General features: G+C 34.5%; 1 protein-coding gene across 3 annotated transcripts in view; it reads right to left on the minus strand.

The window, feature by feature from the left end:
- Positions 1 to 2,076: 2,076 nt before the first annotated feature.
- LOC143237283 (netrin-1-like) overlaps positions 2,077 to 14,671 on the minus strand; it is an 85,826-nt gene continuing 73,231 nt past the window's right edge. The window contains exons 3-7 of one of the 3 annotated variants that reach the window (XM_076476357.1): positions 12,331 to 12,480; positions 9,040 to 9,093; positions 6,159 to 6,233; positions 5,092 to 5,283; positions 2,077 to 3,278 (exon numbers count right to left, since the gene is read on the minus strand). In XM_076476357.1, the coding sequence (XP_076332472.1) occupies positions 3,148 to 3,278; positions 5,092 to 5,283; positions 6,159 to 6,233; positions 9,040 to 9,093; positions 12,331 to 12,480 (602 nt within the window). In that variant the 3' untranslated portion in view covers positions 2,077 to 3,147. Of the gene's footprint in view, positions 3,279 to 4,165; positions 4,339 to 5,091; positions 5,284 to 6,158; positions 6,234 to 9,039; positions 9,094 to 12,330; positions 12,481 to 14,671 lie in introns of those variants that run through there. The other 2 variants (XM_076476358.1, XM_076476360.1) reach the window with 2 other exon arrangements.

The raw sequence follows: 14,671 nt of genomic DNA on the forward strand, positions 1-14,671 counted from the left end.
GCGTTCGACTCGTAATCTGAGAGTCGCGGGTTCGAATCCCCATCGCACCAAACATGCTCGCCCTTTCAGCCGAGGGGGCGTTATAATATGACAGTCAATCCCACTATTCGTTGGTAAAAGAGTAACCCAAGAGTTGGCGGTGGGTGGTGATGACTAGCTGCCTTCCCTCTAGTCTTACACTACTAAATTATGGACGGCTAGCGCATATAGCCCTCGTGTAGCTTTGCGCGAAATTAAAAAAAAACAAACAAAAAAACCAATCCATTTCACAAAAGGTTAACAAAATTGTCTGGAATAATTCCTCAAATAATCCAGTTTTCTTGAATTAATATTACTTTATTGTGTCTCAAAGGTACACAATAAACTATTTCTGCTCTCTCAACACTTCCCCTTAACCCATTGAGGGACGAATTTACGTTGCAGCGTTTTCTATAAATATTTATGGAACAACAATTATTGTCGTATCAACGTGTATAAAGTTAATAGTTATTTGACTAAAATAACAATCGGACATCGAGCCAACAAGTGAGGTTGAATATTAAAAATGTCGATTGTTAATGTATTACGAAAACAGATATTGGATGTTTGGGACCCGGCGGTCAGAAGGTTGTGAGTTCGAGTCTTGCTTGGTCCACGCTGTTGCGGCTTTGTGTAAGACCCTTCACTCCAACTGTATCAGCCCACCCAGCTGTATACCGGGTACCAACCAGCATGTTACCCTGCAGTGAACTTATTCCCTCGAGGAGGACAGTGTTACCTGACCATTCTTATCCTCTCGTGCAATTGAAACCTAAGTTCACTACTTGTTCCCATGCGCCATTTCGACACGGGATGGATTTGTTAAAACAGATATATTTATCAAAGCATCTTTGCTTAAGTGTGCTACACAATGCTTGAATATGAATTATCTATAATGTGTACATCAAACTGTAAAGCAAATGATACCATGTGTGTTATACTGGGTTCATTTCTTAAAGCTTACTTTGATAAAACTATCGTGCATGATTGGGATAAAAATGCATGAATTTGGTTATCTTCTTAACACTCATTCAAGTCGGAACCAAAAACGTAAGTGAGAACCAGTTTAAAGCTTTAAATTTTCAGATTTTTCACTAGAAGGTAGAAGATAATTGTGGTCACACGTACTGGTTAACTTATTTAAATTCTCCATGTGACATCATTTATACAACATACTATATGTAATCCAGCACACTTAAACATTAAAAAATAAAGTATTTTTCACGATCACGTAATATTATGATAAATTATTTCCAATTTACATCATATAAAAACACGCAAGAATTATTTGTATATATTTTTATTACATGTTTTAGAATTTTACTTACAACACTGGTTGGTATAAAAGAATGTTGAAGAAAACCCTAAAAAATAGAAATTTCGCTAAACTTATTTGTAATTTTAACGTATTATTACTGTGTATTAGACAAAAATATATCAGTGATATCTGTCCTAGGTTTCTTATGTCTTATCAGTTCGTGTTATTAGTTTAACTGTAAGTGATACATTCGCTGTATGTCTTTTCCATGACTCATAACTTTCAGGCTGGTATTATCAGTTTAATTATCGGTTATGTAATCAATATGCCTATCCTATTACTCATGTGACTTTCAAACGCTTAAAAGTTTGACTGCCTGTTATACAATCATTATATAACTGTCTCATGACTTTCACACTTTCAGAAGAAGTTTAACTGTCGGGTATGTAATCACTGCATAACTATAATAGATGTATTCAATGTGTAGCAGTATGAAGTTATCGTTAATATTTTGATACGCGCACGTAATACGCAAGCTAATTAAACGACACCTCTACTAACTCATATTTCACTTCTATGACATACTTGTATGTAAGGGTTAAAGAGAGGCAACGTTTTTTAGACGGTGTCTAATAATAACAGGCATTAGACTACTAACAGTAAATATTAGGCGAGTAGCTGGCTGGTCGTCTGTTACCTGAAGCCCAGTATTATCGCAATGTTTTCGGCACATAGAGAGAAATATATCAGCATTCCATGATATAATACTGATCACAATGAAATAATTAAAACAAATATCAATCACAGTAACAACTTTTATTACCTGAATATCCTCAAAAACAGTGGATGAAAGTAGATTTAAAAAAACGAAAAACAAAAGATTGTTAATTGAACAGTTTTGACTTATCATAAATACAGGGAAGAAAGAAGTAATACTTAGGAACTTTAATGAACACTAATCTGTTTGATCAGAATTTGTCTTTGCTACTAATATATTACAAAGCATAAAATGAAGAATTCTTGGCACATTATTAGACTTTTCATAAGAATTAAGTAAAAGCACCATCTAATGGAGTATACTGAAACAGTTTTTAAACATTGTAACAGAATAGTAACGACACTTTACAGACGCGTTACGTGAAGTTGTTTCGATTTAGTTACGTCATCAGGTGCCAACGTAACTTGTACACCTTTATTTTAGCGCCATCTACACACTTTTGCAAGTCCTAGTAACAACAGAAGCTGATACTTTCTCTGTTAAACTCAACGTTCCACTTTTTTTTACATCTCAAACAAGACAAAAAAAAAAAGACAATACTGCTGACAAACTCACGGTTCATACATAAATATACATATTAGGCCTACATATATTGTAAATTGAGACGAGTAAATACATCATTCTTGGCATATTTTTTAATGAGAACAATATAAACGACCTTAATAGAATAGCTCTGTAACCTACAGAATTAGTTTAAACAAATACTTCTAGATGGCACTGAACTTTACCACTGGCACATTTGTTTTGTGCGATTTTCATGAAAGTTACTGATATACGACGCACTTTTATTAGACTAAAAATATGATTTTAAACTCTTGTTTTTAATCGTAGCATCATACACACTTGGTCTGTCACACTGAAACTATCAACAGACCAGTAAATCACAAGAAAGAAGCCACTGAAAAGGCGAACAAGACACACGAAGAATGCGTCAAGTATGTAATTTGTAAAACTAGAACTATGGTATATACAGTTAAATTATTTTGAAAACGTAAGCTTGATTACATTAATGCGCAATAACATTCAAAAAAACGAATGCGCGTCATCCGGACATAGTCTAACTGTTGTAGTATTTGCATATTAGATGTCGCCACTAACAACGACCTTTCTTCTGTCGACTTTGAAATCTGTGTACACGTCGTTCCCACTTGTCCTTCCATTTAACAACACTCGTCCTACGGTTAGATGTGATTCCTTGTCGTTTCGTTCTTCCTTTATCCCTTCCTTCAAACAGTGGGAACGAGATATTTAAATAAATTTCACAATAATGTTAAAAAAATCAGAAACAGAATCATTACGCTAAAAAACTATCCATCTTACTTCATTGTTACAATGAATGTAAAAATATAAGATTTATAAACAATATTGTACAAGTTCGGGTAAGAAAAAAAGTGGAAGTTAACTTGTTGATGTCGCAATATTGCAAAAAGTTTCTTCAACAATAATTTAAACAATATGGTGTTTTTAGTTGTGGTTTAGTTTCAGTAAGTTTATATAATGAAAATTTTGTAATAACGATATGCGATTCTATTAAGGTAAATAAAATAACGACCTATATCTCTAGAACGTATCTTTATTAGCTCAATATTTCGCTATTACAGTATCGTCAGGAGCTGTCGATATCACTGGCAGTCGTAAATTCGTAGGATATTGACAGTTCTTGACGAAGCTTTAATAGCGAAATATTCAGTTAATAAAGATAATTTATGGAGATATAGGTCGTTGTTTTATTTAAAGTAGTACATATGTCTCGAAATTAATTCCAGCTTACGTTAAACAGTTATAAATAATATATATAATTAACTGTCTTTCAATCGTGTAAAGTGCGTAATATGGCAATTTATTAAATATACATACTTCAAACACTTCAGAACGTTCTAACAAAATGTCCAACATTGCTCCAAAATGGCTTCGCCAGGAACTAGTTTACAGTTATCATGTAATAAGTTGTAACACTGTAAAAACTGTGAAGGCAAAATATTAAGTATCTAATACAAACAGTATTGAAACTGATTACATAGTCAATAATACAGAAGACCACAAGTAGTGAAACAGTTTTTAAGTTAACCAATCATGTGCAAGGAAGCCTTTATCCAAATTACTTATGCAAGAATTTATAATTCAATTTTTGATGACTTGTGGGCTAAGTAATAGATAATCAGACAGGAATCACTTGTTAACACACTTTATTCACTGAGGACTGGATAACATTTTTGTTGACACACTTTGTACGTTAAAATCGTGAAAACAGATATCAACCACTTTTGTTGATACGCTTTGTCCGCTAAGTGTCAGGAAAAAAGAAGAGATGAACCAGTTTTGTTAACACGCCTTGTATATTACATGCATACCAGAAAAAAAAGAAATGAACTATATTAACACGGAGTTCGTACTCTAGATACCAGAAAAAAAGAAGTGATGAACCATTTTTGTTAACATGCTTTATACACTAGGTACCAGGAAAAAGAAAAGAACACATTTTATTAACATGCCTTGTACACTAGATACCAGAAAACACAGGCAGAAACCACAAGTAGTAACTACACTAGTTAACACCCTTTGTAAACTTGGTTCTATAAAACCACAGTTCTTAATACAAAAACAAACATGAAACACACTTGCTAATCCTGTTTATAGACTATGAAATATAGAATAAACTTGAATCAATTTTTCTATACCTCTACACATAGGTTTAAAAAAAACAGTCTTAGCATTCTGGTTACTAAATATCCAAATAAGAACCAGTAATGCTAAACAGTTAATAACCTATATATTTACTGAAGGAGCAGTAATGTAAACTGTTGATAATCTATGCACTTACTAAAGAATCAGTCTAGGATAGGTTTTGGTAAATCATTTCTGTGTGACAAAAACCCAGATTGGAACAAGTCTTACATAACAGCCAACTGGCTTAGAACTAGTCTCGCTAGAGTCACACACCATAAGAAGATTGATGAATTCTTTTAGTCTCTTTTTAAAATATACAACAAACTATCATAAGATTACATTTCTTCTAAAGTTGAAAAGAAATAGTTACCAATAATGAAGTAAGTGTTTTTCACTTTTAGTGCTGGGCACTTGCACTTGACATGTTTGTTTTTCACCCAGAAAAACACTGCTCCCCGTCTTAGTTTTGTTGGACCTTGTTTCCAAATCTGCATCACATGTAACGTGTATCGTGTCCATCTAGGCCCTTTATTTTCAATAGACGTTACCTGGGCCAAAAAAGCTGCCAAAAAAAGAAAAGGCAAATTAGAAATTAGGAACAATGCTAATAAACACTCCAGTTCTTACTTATTGGAAACTGACGAATGAAGAGTACGTGTGTGTGGAATGGAAAGTCATAGACTAAATATTGCTGTGAGGCCTTTCGTATTAAACAAATTTAAAGTTTCTGCCTAAGGGATTAAATTTTACACTAGTTCCTGATTTATAATAATAGGTACTCACCAAACAATAAGTTGTGAAATCTTCCATTAAAGAAGTCAGGTAGTCACCAAACAATAAGTTGTGAAATCTTCCATTAAAGAAGTCAGGTACTCACCATACAATAAATTGTGAAATCTTCCATTAAAGAAGTCAGGTACTCACCATACAATGACTGGTAAAAACTTCCATTAAAGAAGTCAGGTAGTCACCAAACAATAAGTTGTGAAATCTTCCATTAAAGAAGTCAGGTAGTCACCAAACAATAAGTTGTGAAATCTTCCATTAAAGAAGTCAGGTACTCACCATACAATAAATTGTGAAATCTTCCATTAAAGAAGTCAGGTACTCACCATACAATGACTGGTAAAAACTTCCATTAAAGAAGTCATGTATTTACCATAGCATGAAGGTAAAATCCTTCTGGCGTTCATCTTTGCTATGAACGAACTTTACCGTGTATCAAGTTTTTTTGTAATTTCAAGATACTTCTTTATTCTTTTCCAGTAGGTAAAAGAACTGGTACTGAATTCTGGTGAGCACCAAAAATGCACAAACTGATTGCAGCACATAGATTAGTCTGGATTGCACGTATAAACACAAATCAGGTTTAATGAACATTACAGCAGTGTATACAAAGAAATCAGGCGTTTCAATATTTGGCCGAGGCCTACTTACCATAATTTCTCTTACAGTACTTCTTCCTGTTTATTTTTCGGCTGCGTTTCCTGCATTTTCCACATTGTGACTTCTCTGCAAAGAACAGGAAATGCTTAATAATGGACAAAGCAAACAACTAGTCTTTATGTATCTAGTAAGTAAATTTATTTTCTGTTATTCATTTAATGTTGTTGTTTGAAGTTAAGCACAAAGCTACATAATGATCAATGTGATTTCTGCCCACCACGGGTATCGAAAGCCGGTTTCTAGTGTTGTAACTCCACAAACATACCACTGTCCCACTGGGAGGATTCCTTTAATGTTAATTTTATTATATTGCGAGAATTATTTTTAAATTCTTAGTTTAATGTAAGGATATTGGACGAGCCTACATCCTAAGCGATTTGAATCTCGTGAGATATTGTGATTATTACCGAAAACGTCAATTAATTCTAATCATCATTTACCGAGCTAATTTGTAGTTCTGATCCATCAGGTAAATTTCTCTTATGAAAAGCTGTTGATAATGTGTCAAACATATGATGCTTTCAGTTGTGTGTTTTTCTTATAGCAAAGCCACATCGGGCTATCTGCTGTGTCCAACGAGGGAAATCGAACTCCTGATTTTAGCGTTGTAAATTCGACAACTTACCGCTGTCCCAGAGGGGGACTACTTTTAGTTCTGATTTAGACCTCATGAATCCAGGTAATTATATCAAATTTCTTCTCTGGTTACTACGTAGATCTATTAGTATAGCACATGTTGAATCATTTGGGCCGTAACATTAATACAAACAAAAAGTGTATTATCGGCATCTTAAAGTTTGCAACAATAAATGGATTTTGATATATAAAACTTCTGTTAAACTAACAGTATCTAGGCATACAAACAGTTTCTTTCCGAGTTTATTTACTGGTTATGTATTATTTTACTACAAGTTACAGTTTTTACAGTAAGGAATGTTATTTTTTAGAATCTATACAACGTTTCGATCACTTGTGCCATCAATCTTTTGTGTATTTCAGAATGTTCGAGTCAGTGATCGAAACGTTGTACTGGTTTTGGTGTCTTCTTATAGCTAAGCCACATTGAGCTATCTGCTGAGCCCACCGAGGAGAATCGAACCGCTGATTTTGGCGTTGTAAATCGTTAGACTTATCGCTGTACCGGCGGGGACCGTTGTACAGGTTCGAAAAATAATCTTCCTTATTGCAAAAGCTGTACCTTGTAATAAAATAATATTAAAAATGTGTTGATATACCTTGTAAGAGAATATGCTGAATTTACATGATCCAAACTTATGGCATTGTTTTAAATAAGGTTCTCATTATTGTCTTGCAGTTTGGATTTTAAATTACGTAAAACTAATTTTTCAGTATTTTGTAACTCATTTTACAAATACATAAACATTTCAGATCAATCACACATAACTATTCCAAGTAATTATGACCATACGTAAAAATACCATCTAAATCACAGTTCTGAAGATTAGTTAAATACAGTTATCGACACCTAGCGTTATTCCTTAAAACAGTTTACCTTTATATCAAGATTCAATGCATACATGTCAATAAGGGATCGTTAGATTAAAAGTACTGAAACTGTTTGTTTGTATTTTGAATTTCGCGCAAAGCTACATGAGGGCTATCTGCGCTAGCCGTCCCTAATTTAGCAGTGTAAGACTGGAGGGAAGGCAGCTAGTCATCACTACCCACCACTAACTCTTGGGCTATTCTTTTACCAACGAATAGTGAGATTGACCGTCACATTATAACGCCCCCACGGCTGAAAGGGCGAGAATGTTTGATGCGACGGGGATTCGAATCTGCGACCCTCAGATTACGAGTCGAACGCCTTAACCCACCTGGCTGTACTGAAACTGAACGTGTCAGTTCAACGAGGCCAAGGTTACATTCCTGTACTTTGTTGTGTCCTCAACTGACCATACGGAGATATTTTTATTCACAATTAACAGCTACAGTTGTGTCGTGTACATATGTTGAACCGGAAGTAAGTATTACTTCAACCGGAAATAACAGGAGAACGAGTTAAAATAAGATTATATATTTTATCTAAAAAAACTACTTTTGCTAAATTTCAGATATGCTGTATTTAAATCAATAAATATATATATCCAAGTTAAATTTTCAATTTTATAGGCGAAAGCATGAAGTTCATGCACGTAAGTCACGTATCGATGATCCGGTTCGAAATCTGGTAGAAGCTCACTTCCTATGTTGGAATAAACGTATTTTGTTAAGACAGACAGCTTCTTTGATATTATATACATTCAAGCGTTTTAGAACGTGGTTGTGTGAGTTTGGTTCGTTTGGAATTTCGCGCGAACCTGCACGTGGGTAATCTGCGCTAGTCGTTCCTACTTTTGTAACAAAAGACTAGAGGGAAGGCAGCTATTCATCACTACTCACCGCCAACTCTTGGCCTTCTCTTTTACCAACAAACATTACAACGCCACCACGGTTGAGAGAACGAGCATGTTTGATAGGACGGGGACCCGCGATCCTCAGATTGCGAGTCAAGCACCTTGACCACCAGGCAAGGTTATAAGGCATATAAGCGATCTGTTAATATCGTCTTTTACCATTACGTTTGCTCGAATTTTCTTTTGTTCGTTTGTCTGTTATTAAGTGCAAAGCTACACAATGGGTATCGAAATCCGATTTCAGCATTATAAACCCTCAGATTTATTGTTGAGCAGTATTATATAGATTTTATTTTCGCTGAACAAAGTTCATATTTTTAAAAAATTGGAAACTTAAAATTTCATTATGAACATCGAGGTCTGTTTTATGTTTCAACCCTATTCGTTAAGTGATACGATTAATTTTAAACAAACAAGCTTTCAGAAAAATGTTACAGGTACAAATATACACATACCTTTGGAAGGTCCCGCAAGTTTTGGTGGTTTTGTAAACGAAACCAGAGGAATCCCTAAATAAACAAATAAATATGTAAATACTTACATAGTGTAATGTGCTGGAAAATGCCTAGCATAAATACATCATAATTATTATATATAAACAAATTGTATGATTCTATCTAACACTTAGAATGTTGCCTTATTGTAATGTACCCACCATAAATTTAATGATATTTCGTCATTTCTGGTGATAAAACTTTACTTTTCCTTTTTAGTTTCAATGTATATTCAGAATAACTGAATATACTTCATATCTCTGATTGCATTTTATCGCAAAATTATTTTTAAAATTAAAAGTGAACAAATTATCTTTATTTATACGAATCAAAATAAATGTAATGATATTTCGTTATTTCTGGTTGTAAAACTTTTTCTTCCTTTTCAGTTTCAATGTATATTCAGAATAGTTGAATATATCTTATATCTCTGACTCCATCTTATCACAAATGTTTTTAAAATTAAATATGAACAAATTATGTTTATTTATACGAATCATAATAGATGGCGCAACGTATTTTAGAGTAGTTCTCATAATAATAATATTTTTTTGTTGTCAGGCCAATTTCTGGATAAAAAATGTTGTTCTTGTTTATTATTAAGCCCAAAGCTATACAGATGACTACTTGTGCTCTGCCCACTACATGTTTCAAAACCCAGTTTCTAACAGTATAAGCCCGCTAAACACTTTTATCTGCTATTTCAAACTACCAGCAACCACAAGTACTGTTTTATGGCTTGTATGGACATTTAATAGTTTAAAACATTAAACAATACATTCTAAAGATGTTATTAGTAAAACCTTGATGCTACTAGATTGAGAAATAACAACTCTGTTATTACATAACACATTTATTAGTTGTTATTGGTAAAGATTTCATACCAAAAGTCTGGGGGAAGATATGGTTTTCACTCATAAAAATTTTAAATGGATAAAAAGGAACTCATCAGACCATCAAGGTTGTCCTTTCCAACTATAACCACACCTTACTACTGAAGTATTCATCCGATCCTTTCTTAAACTCAGTTAAATTTTCTGCCTCCACCATTCTTGAAGGTTTCTCATTCTAAAAGCCAAACCACCTTATTTGAAAAGTAACACTATCTAAACTGCAGACAACTCTTACACTATCAACATTTGAATTTATAACCCCTTGTATTCTTTTCACTGATAAACACAAAAACGTTTGATGGAGTATATTCTCAACAGCCTAAATAATCTTAAACACTTCAATCAAATTCCCTGTGAACCTTCTCCTCTCCAGAAAAAATAAGTTTAGATATTTTAGTCTCTCCTCATAGGACAGTCCCACCATTTCAGATATAACCCTAATGGCTCTTCTCAGAACTTTTCCAACGATTCAATGTCCTTCTTAAGAAAGGGAACTCAAAACTGTATACAGTACTCTAAATGAGGCTTTACAAGAAACCTATATAGTGAAACAATAATATCTCCGTCTTGTATTCAATATTTTTATGCATGCTACCCCCAATCCTATTAGCTCTATTGCTAACTACAGTAAACTATCTACGTGATTTTTATAAATCACAACAAGTTATTTTACTTCAACCACAGTCTTTAATGTATTCCCATTTAAACTATGAAAACCTACATATCACATTATATTATGTATAGTTAAACACCATCTGCCACATACTGGTCCAATGTATCAAATGATCTAAATTTCCCAGTAAGTCTGCTCCATCTTTGGTACAGTTAACCAACCACAAAGTCGATACATATTTTTTTTTAATTATTGAATTACTGTCCGATATCACTATATTGCACCCAGTGTCAGTCAGAATTAACACAGAAGTTCTGATGAAATAGCAGCATATTTACACGTACACGTCATGCCATGAAACACTGAATTTAAATACAATATGTAACTTCATGCCTAGTTAAATTGAACATAAACTTTGTTAACAGTTATGAAAGATTTTCTATCCAAGACTAATCACAAATTTGAAATGTGAAACAGGATATCCTGTAAGTACAGTACTGTTACAGGATTAGCAGGATATCCTGTAAGTACAGTACTGTTACAGGATTAGCAGGATATCCTGTAAGTACAGTACTGTTACAGGATTAGCAGGATATGCTCTAAGTAGAGTACTGTTACAGGATTAACAGGATATGCTGTAAGTACAGTACTGTTACATGATTAACAGGATATGCTGTAAGAACTGCTGTTACTGTTTAACATGATATGTTGTAAGTATACTATTGTTACTGGTTTAATAGGACATGCTTCAAGTATAGCTTTATTACTGGTTAAACATGATATGCTGTAAATACAGTTTTGTTAGTAGTTTATCAGGTTACGCTGGAAGTGTAATTTTATTTCTGGTTTAGCAGGGTATTATGGATATGCTGTAGTTACAGATGTGTTTAGTGGCTTTGTGTGTATGTTTCAATGTACAAAAAGTGTTTATTCAACCATGGAAAACGTTCGTCTTACATAAGTAATGTTTTCATTAATCCGTCAAAATCGTATGAGTGATAATAACAGCTCAGGAATAACAAAGAGATGTTCAGCTATTAAGTCGCAAATTTATTTTTATACCGTTCATAGTTCAGTCCAGTCTACATTATTATAATCATATTAACCAAGCTTAGATGTTTACCTATTCCAACACTGAGTATTATGAACCAACGAGAAGCAACAAATTTGGTTTGGCTTGTTTTGAATTTTGCGCAAAGCTATACGAGAGCTCTTTGCACTAGCCATTCCTAATTTAGCAGTGGGAAGGCAGCTAGTCATCACCAACCACTGCCAACTATTTTACCAAGAAAACGAAGAGTGAGATTGACGGTCACATTATAACGTCCTCACGGCTGACAGGGCGATCATGTTTGGTGGGACGGGGATTCGAACCCGCGAACATCAGATTACGAGTCGAGTGTCTTAACCACCTGGCCATGCCAGGCCGAGAAGTATCAACGAAGTAAAGCTTATTTGATATATATATATATAACCCTTTTTGTAATTAGTGGAATTAATTGCATCATTGGTGGCAGTTTTAACAGTTCTGTTTTTATTATACTTTAAATGGGACCATATTACCAACAAACACATTGGTGGATACATAGTTTCAATAAATACGTTTAAAAACCCGATAGGGTCCATGAATTCCATCTCGACTTTTAGGGTTAACGTGAGATACAGTGATCAATGTAGACTAAGAGATTAGGATCTCACTGTAGCTCCGAACAAGAGCTGGAGAAATAAAACCGTTAACGCACTTACTGACACACGGGGCGATGGGTGATCTACTTTGTTGGTGACCCTTAGCACATCTGTTACAAGTAATTCCTGTGACACCATCTTTACACGGACATTGGCCAGTGGTCTGGTTGCACGTGCGTCCAGAAGATCCCACAGGATGACAGTCACACGCTGTGAAGACAAACAAACAGAAGTGAGTTAGCCTACGTGGCCTTTACAATTACTGAAAATATAGAGAAGCTATGCTGAGTATAGTAGACAACCAGAAATTATGTTGTGCACACAAAACCAATCCAAAACCATAATCTGTGAAGAAAGCAACGAAAAACTATGTCTTATACGATTGGCAATCCGAAATTATGCTATGTAGAGAAAATAAATCGAAACTAAGTGAAGAAAGCAACCCAAAACTATGTTGTGTACAGAAAAGAAATATAAAGTATACTATGTAGAAAGAACAAACCGAAACCGTGCTTTTACACAAGGCAAAGGAGGTTTCTCCAGTGTTTATGTTTTTGTTTTGATATATCTCGCATTTTTATCTATTTTAGAAACTTATAATTGGCATTGCATCAAAAGTACTGAAAATATTTTTAAAAGGACGTGGAAATTCACAAGAATTATACAAATGATTCGTCTAGATATGAATATTAATTTTATATAATTTTATTTCATTTGGTTACATAGAAAAAAAAGGAAGATGACTTATACTAATTTTCAAGCAGAATTGTGGATCTTTCTAAAATAACCGACAGATGGCGCTATTTGAGTGTTTCTGTGTATAAAGACCGATGTTTTCGTAAGCGCAAAGTGCGTAACTCTTCTCACAGCGGGTATAGAACTCCAATTTTTTGTGTTACAAGCCCTCGAACATACCGCTGAGCCACCTGAGAGGGGGAAAATAATTTAACTATAGGTATCATTACCATTGTGAAATTCAATTTATAGAAAATATTCAATGAGATAACATATATGCATATTTCAAGACTTGTTATACTGTAGCTTTATAAAACAACTTAAAAACTTGATAAAATATTTGGGCTTACTTGAGATCCCAATTAAACACACCACTTTTCTATTTGTATAACTGAAATATTTATAACAGCACCACAAGAAGAGGTTTCTTTGGAATACAGACATCTCAACTCATTTCGAGTGCACAGCTTAGTAAATAACGAGCCGGTCATGTTTCGCAAGCCTGATTCTAGAGACTGTGACCCAGAAAATGATGAGATGGGAAAAGGGGTCCACTGTGGCATTATTTCTATGTGAACCTTCACGTACAGTTATGCAAGAAGATTCCTGGACAGGCAGAAGTCGAATACACGAACGGTAGCGGGTGGTAATTAAGAGTAGGATACTTTATGTTGACGTTGACAATATCTTAACACGCTTCAACCACGATGCAGTTCCTTGAAATAGGTACAAAATACAAGAACAACCATCTTCAAGCACGTAGCCTATAAATAACTGTCACGTGCCACAGACACCTCTCTGGGAGTGGGAGGCCTGCAGTAAACTCGGAATGTGCTTGATCCTCGTGTCTCTTCGGATGTGTTTAGTCTCGTGATCACGAGCTTATAGCTACACTTTGGATTATCATATGAGTGACGTATGATTAGGTCAAGTGTGGGACGTGGAGAGAATATGCACGTGTTAAAAAACTAAAGTTATGAACATTTAAACGAGTCACGTGATAAATGATTACAGTTTAGTATAAAACCGACCGCTCTACAACATACCACAAGAAACCTGGGAGACGTATTTTGCATCTTATGATTGGTCAGTTTGAATCAGTCGCAACCCACACGTCATACTTTAACTACATTTGAATAAGTTTTATCTCTCTATCTTTCTCGATAAATCATCAAACACATTTTAGCTTCTTAGTATAAAAACAAAATGTACCTTCAGTAAGGAATGTCTATACTCGGTTATCATTTTGACTTATATTGTACAATTCGTCGGAAAACACATACCTTGTATATTTAGTCAATGAAGAACGATGCCATCTATCCGTTGGTCCAACCAGTGCCCCTCTTTAGATGCACGTGCGTAGACGTACATTTATTAATAGTTCTATTTAGCTAAGTGCTTAACCAGTATTTATGACGGTTTAAAACGTAAATAGCTGTTAGCATGTCATGAAATGCCTCTAGTCAGGGTTAACACAATAAGGAGAACATGGCGGTACTGATTAGAAAGGATGGCTATCAGGACAGCTGTGACTAAAACTCGAGGTTGAGCCCGAGCTCAAAAAACATGGGAAATAATCAATATCCTCATTGAGCTACTGCAAAGAGAGACAACCCTGGGCCCTTAGTTATATGTACAACATCTGATCTACATTCTGCACGTGCTT

Source organism: Tachypleus tridentatus, chromosome 13 (genome assembly GCF_004210375.1).
Source record: "Tachypleus tridentatus isolate NWPU-2018 chromosome 13, ASM421037v1, whole genome shotgun sequence".
NCBI classification, from domain to species: domain Eukaryota; kingdom Metazoa; phylum Arthropoda; class Merostomata; order Xiphosura; family Limulidae; genus Tachypleus; species Tachypleus tridentatus.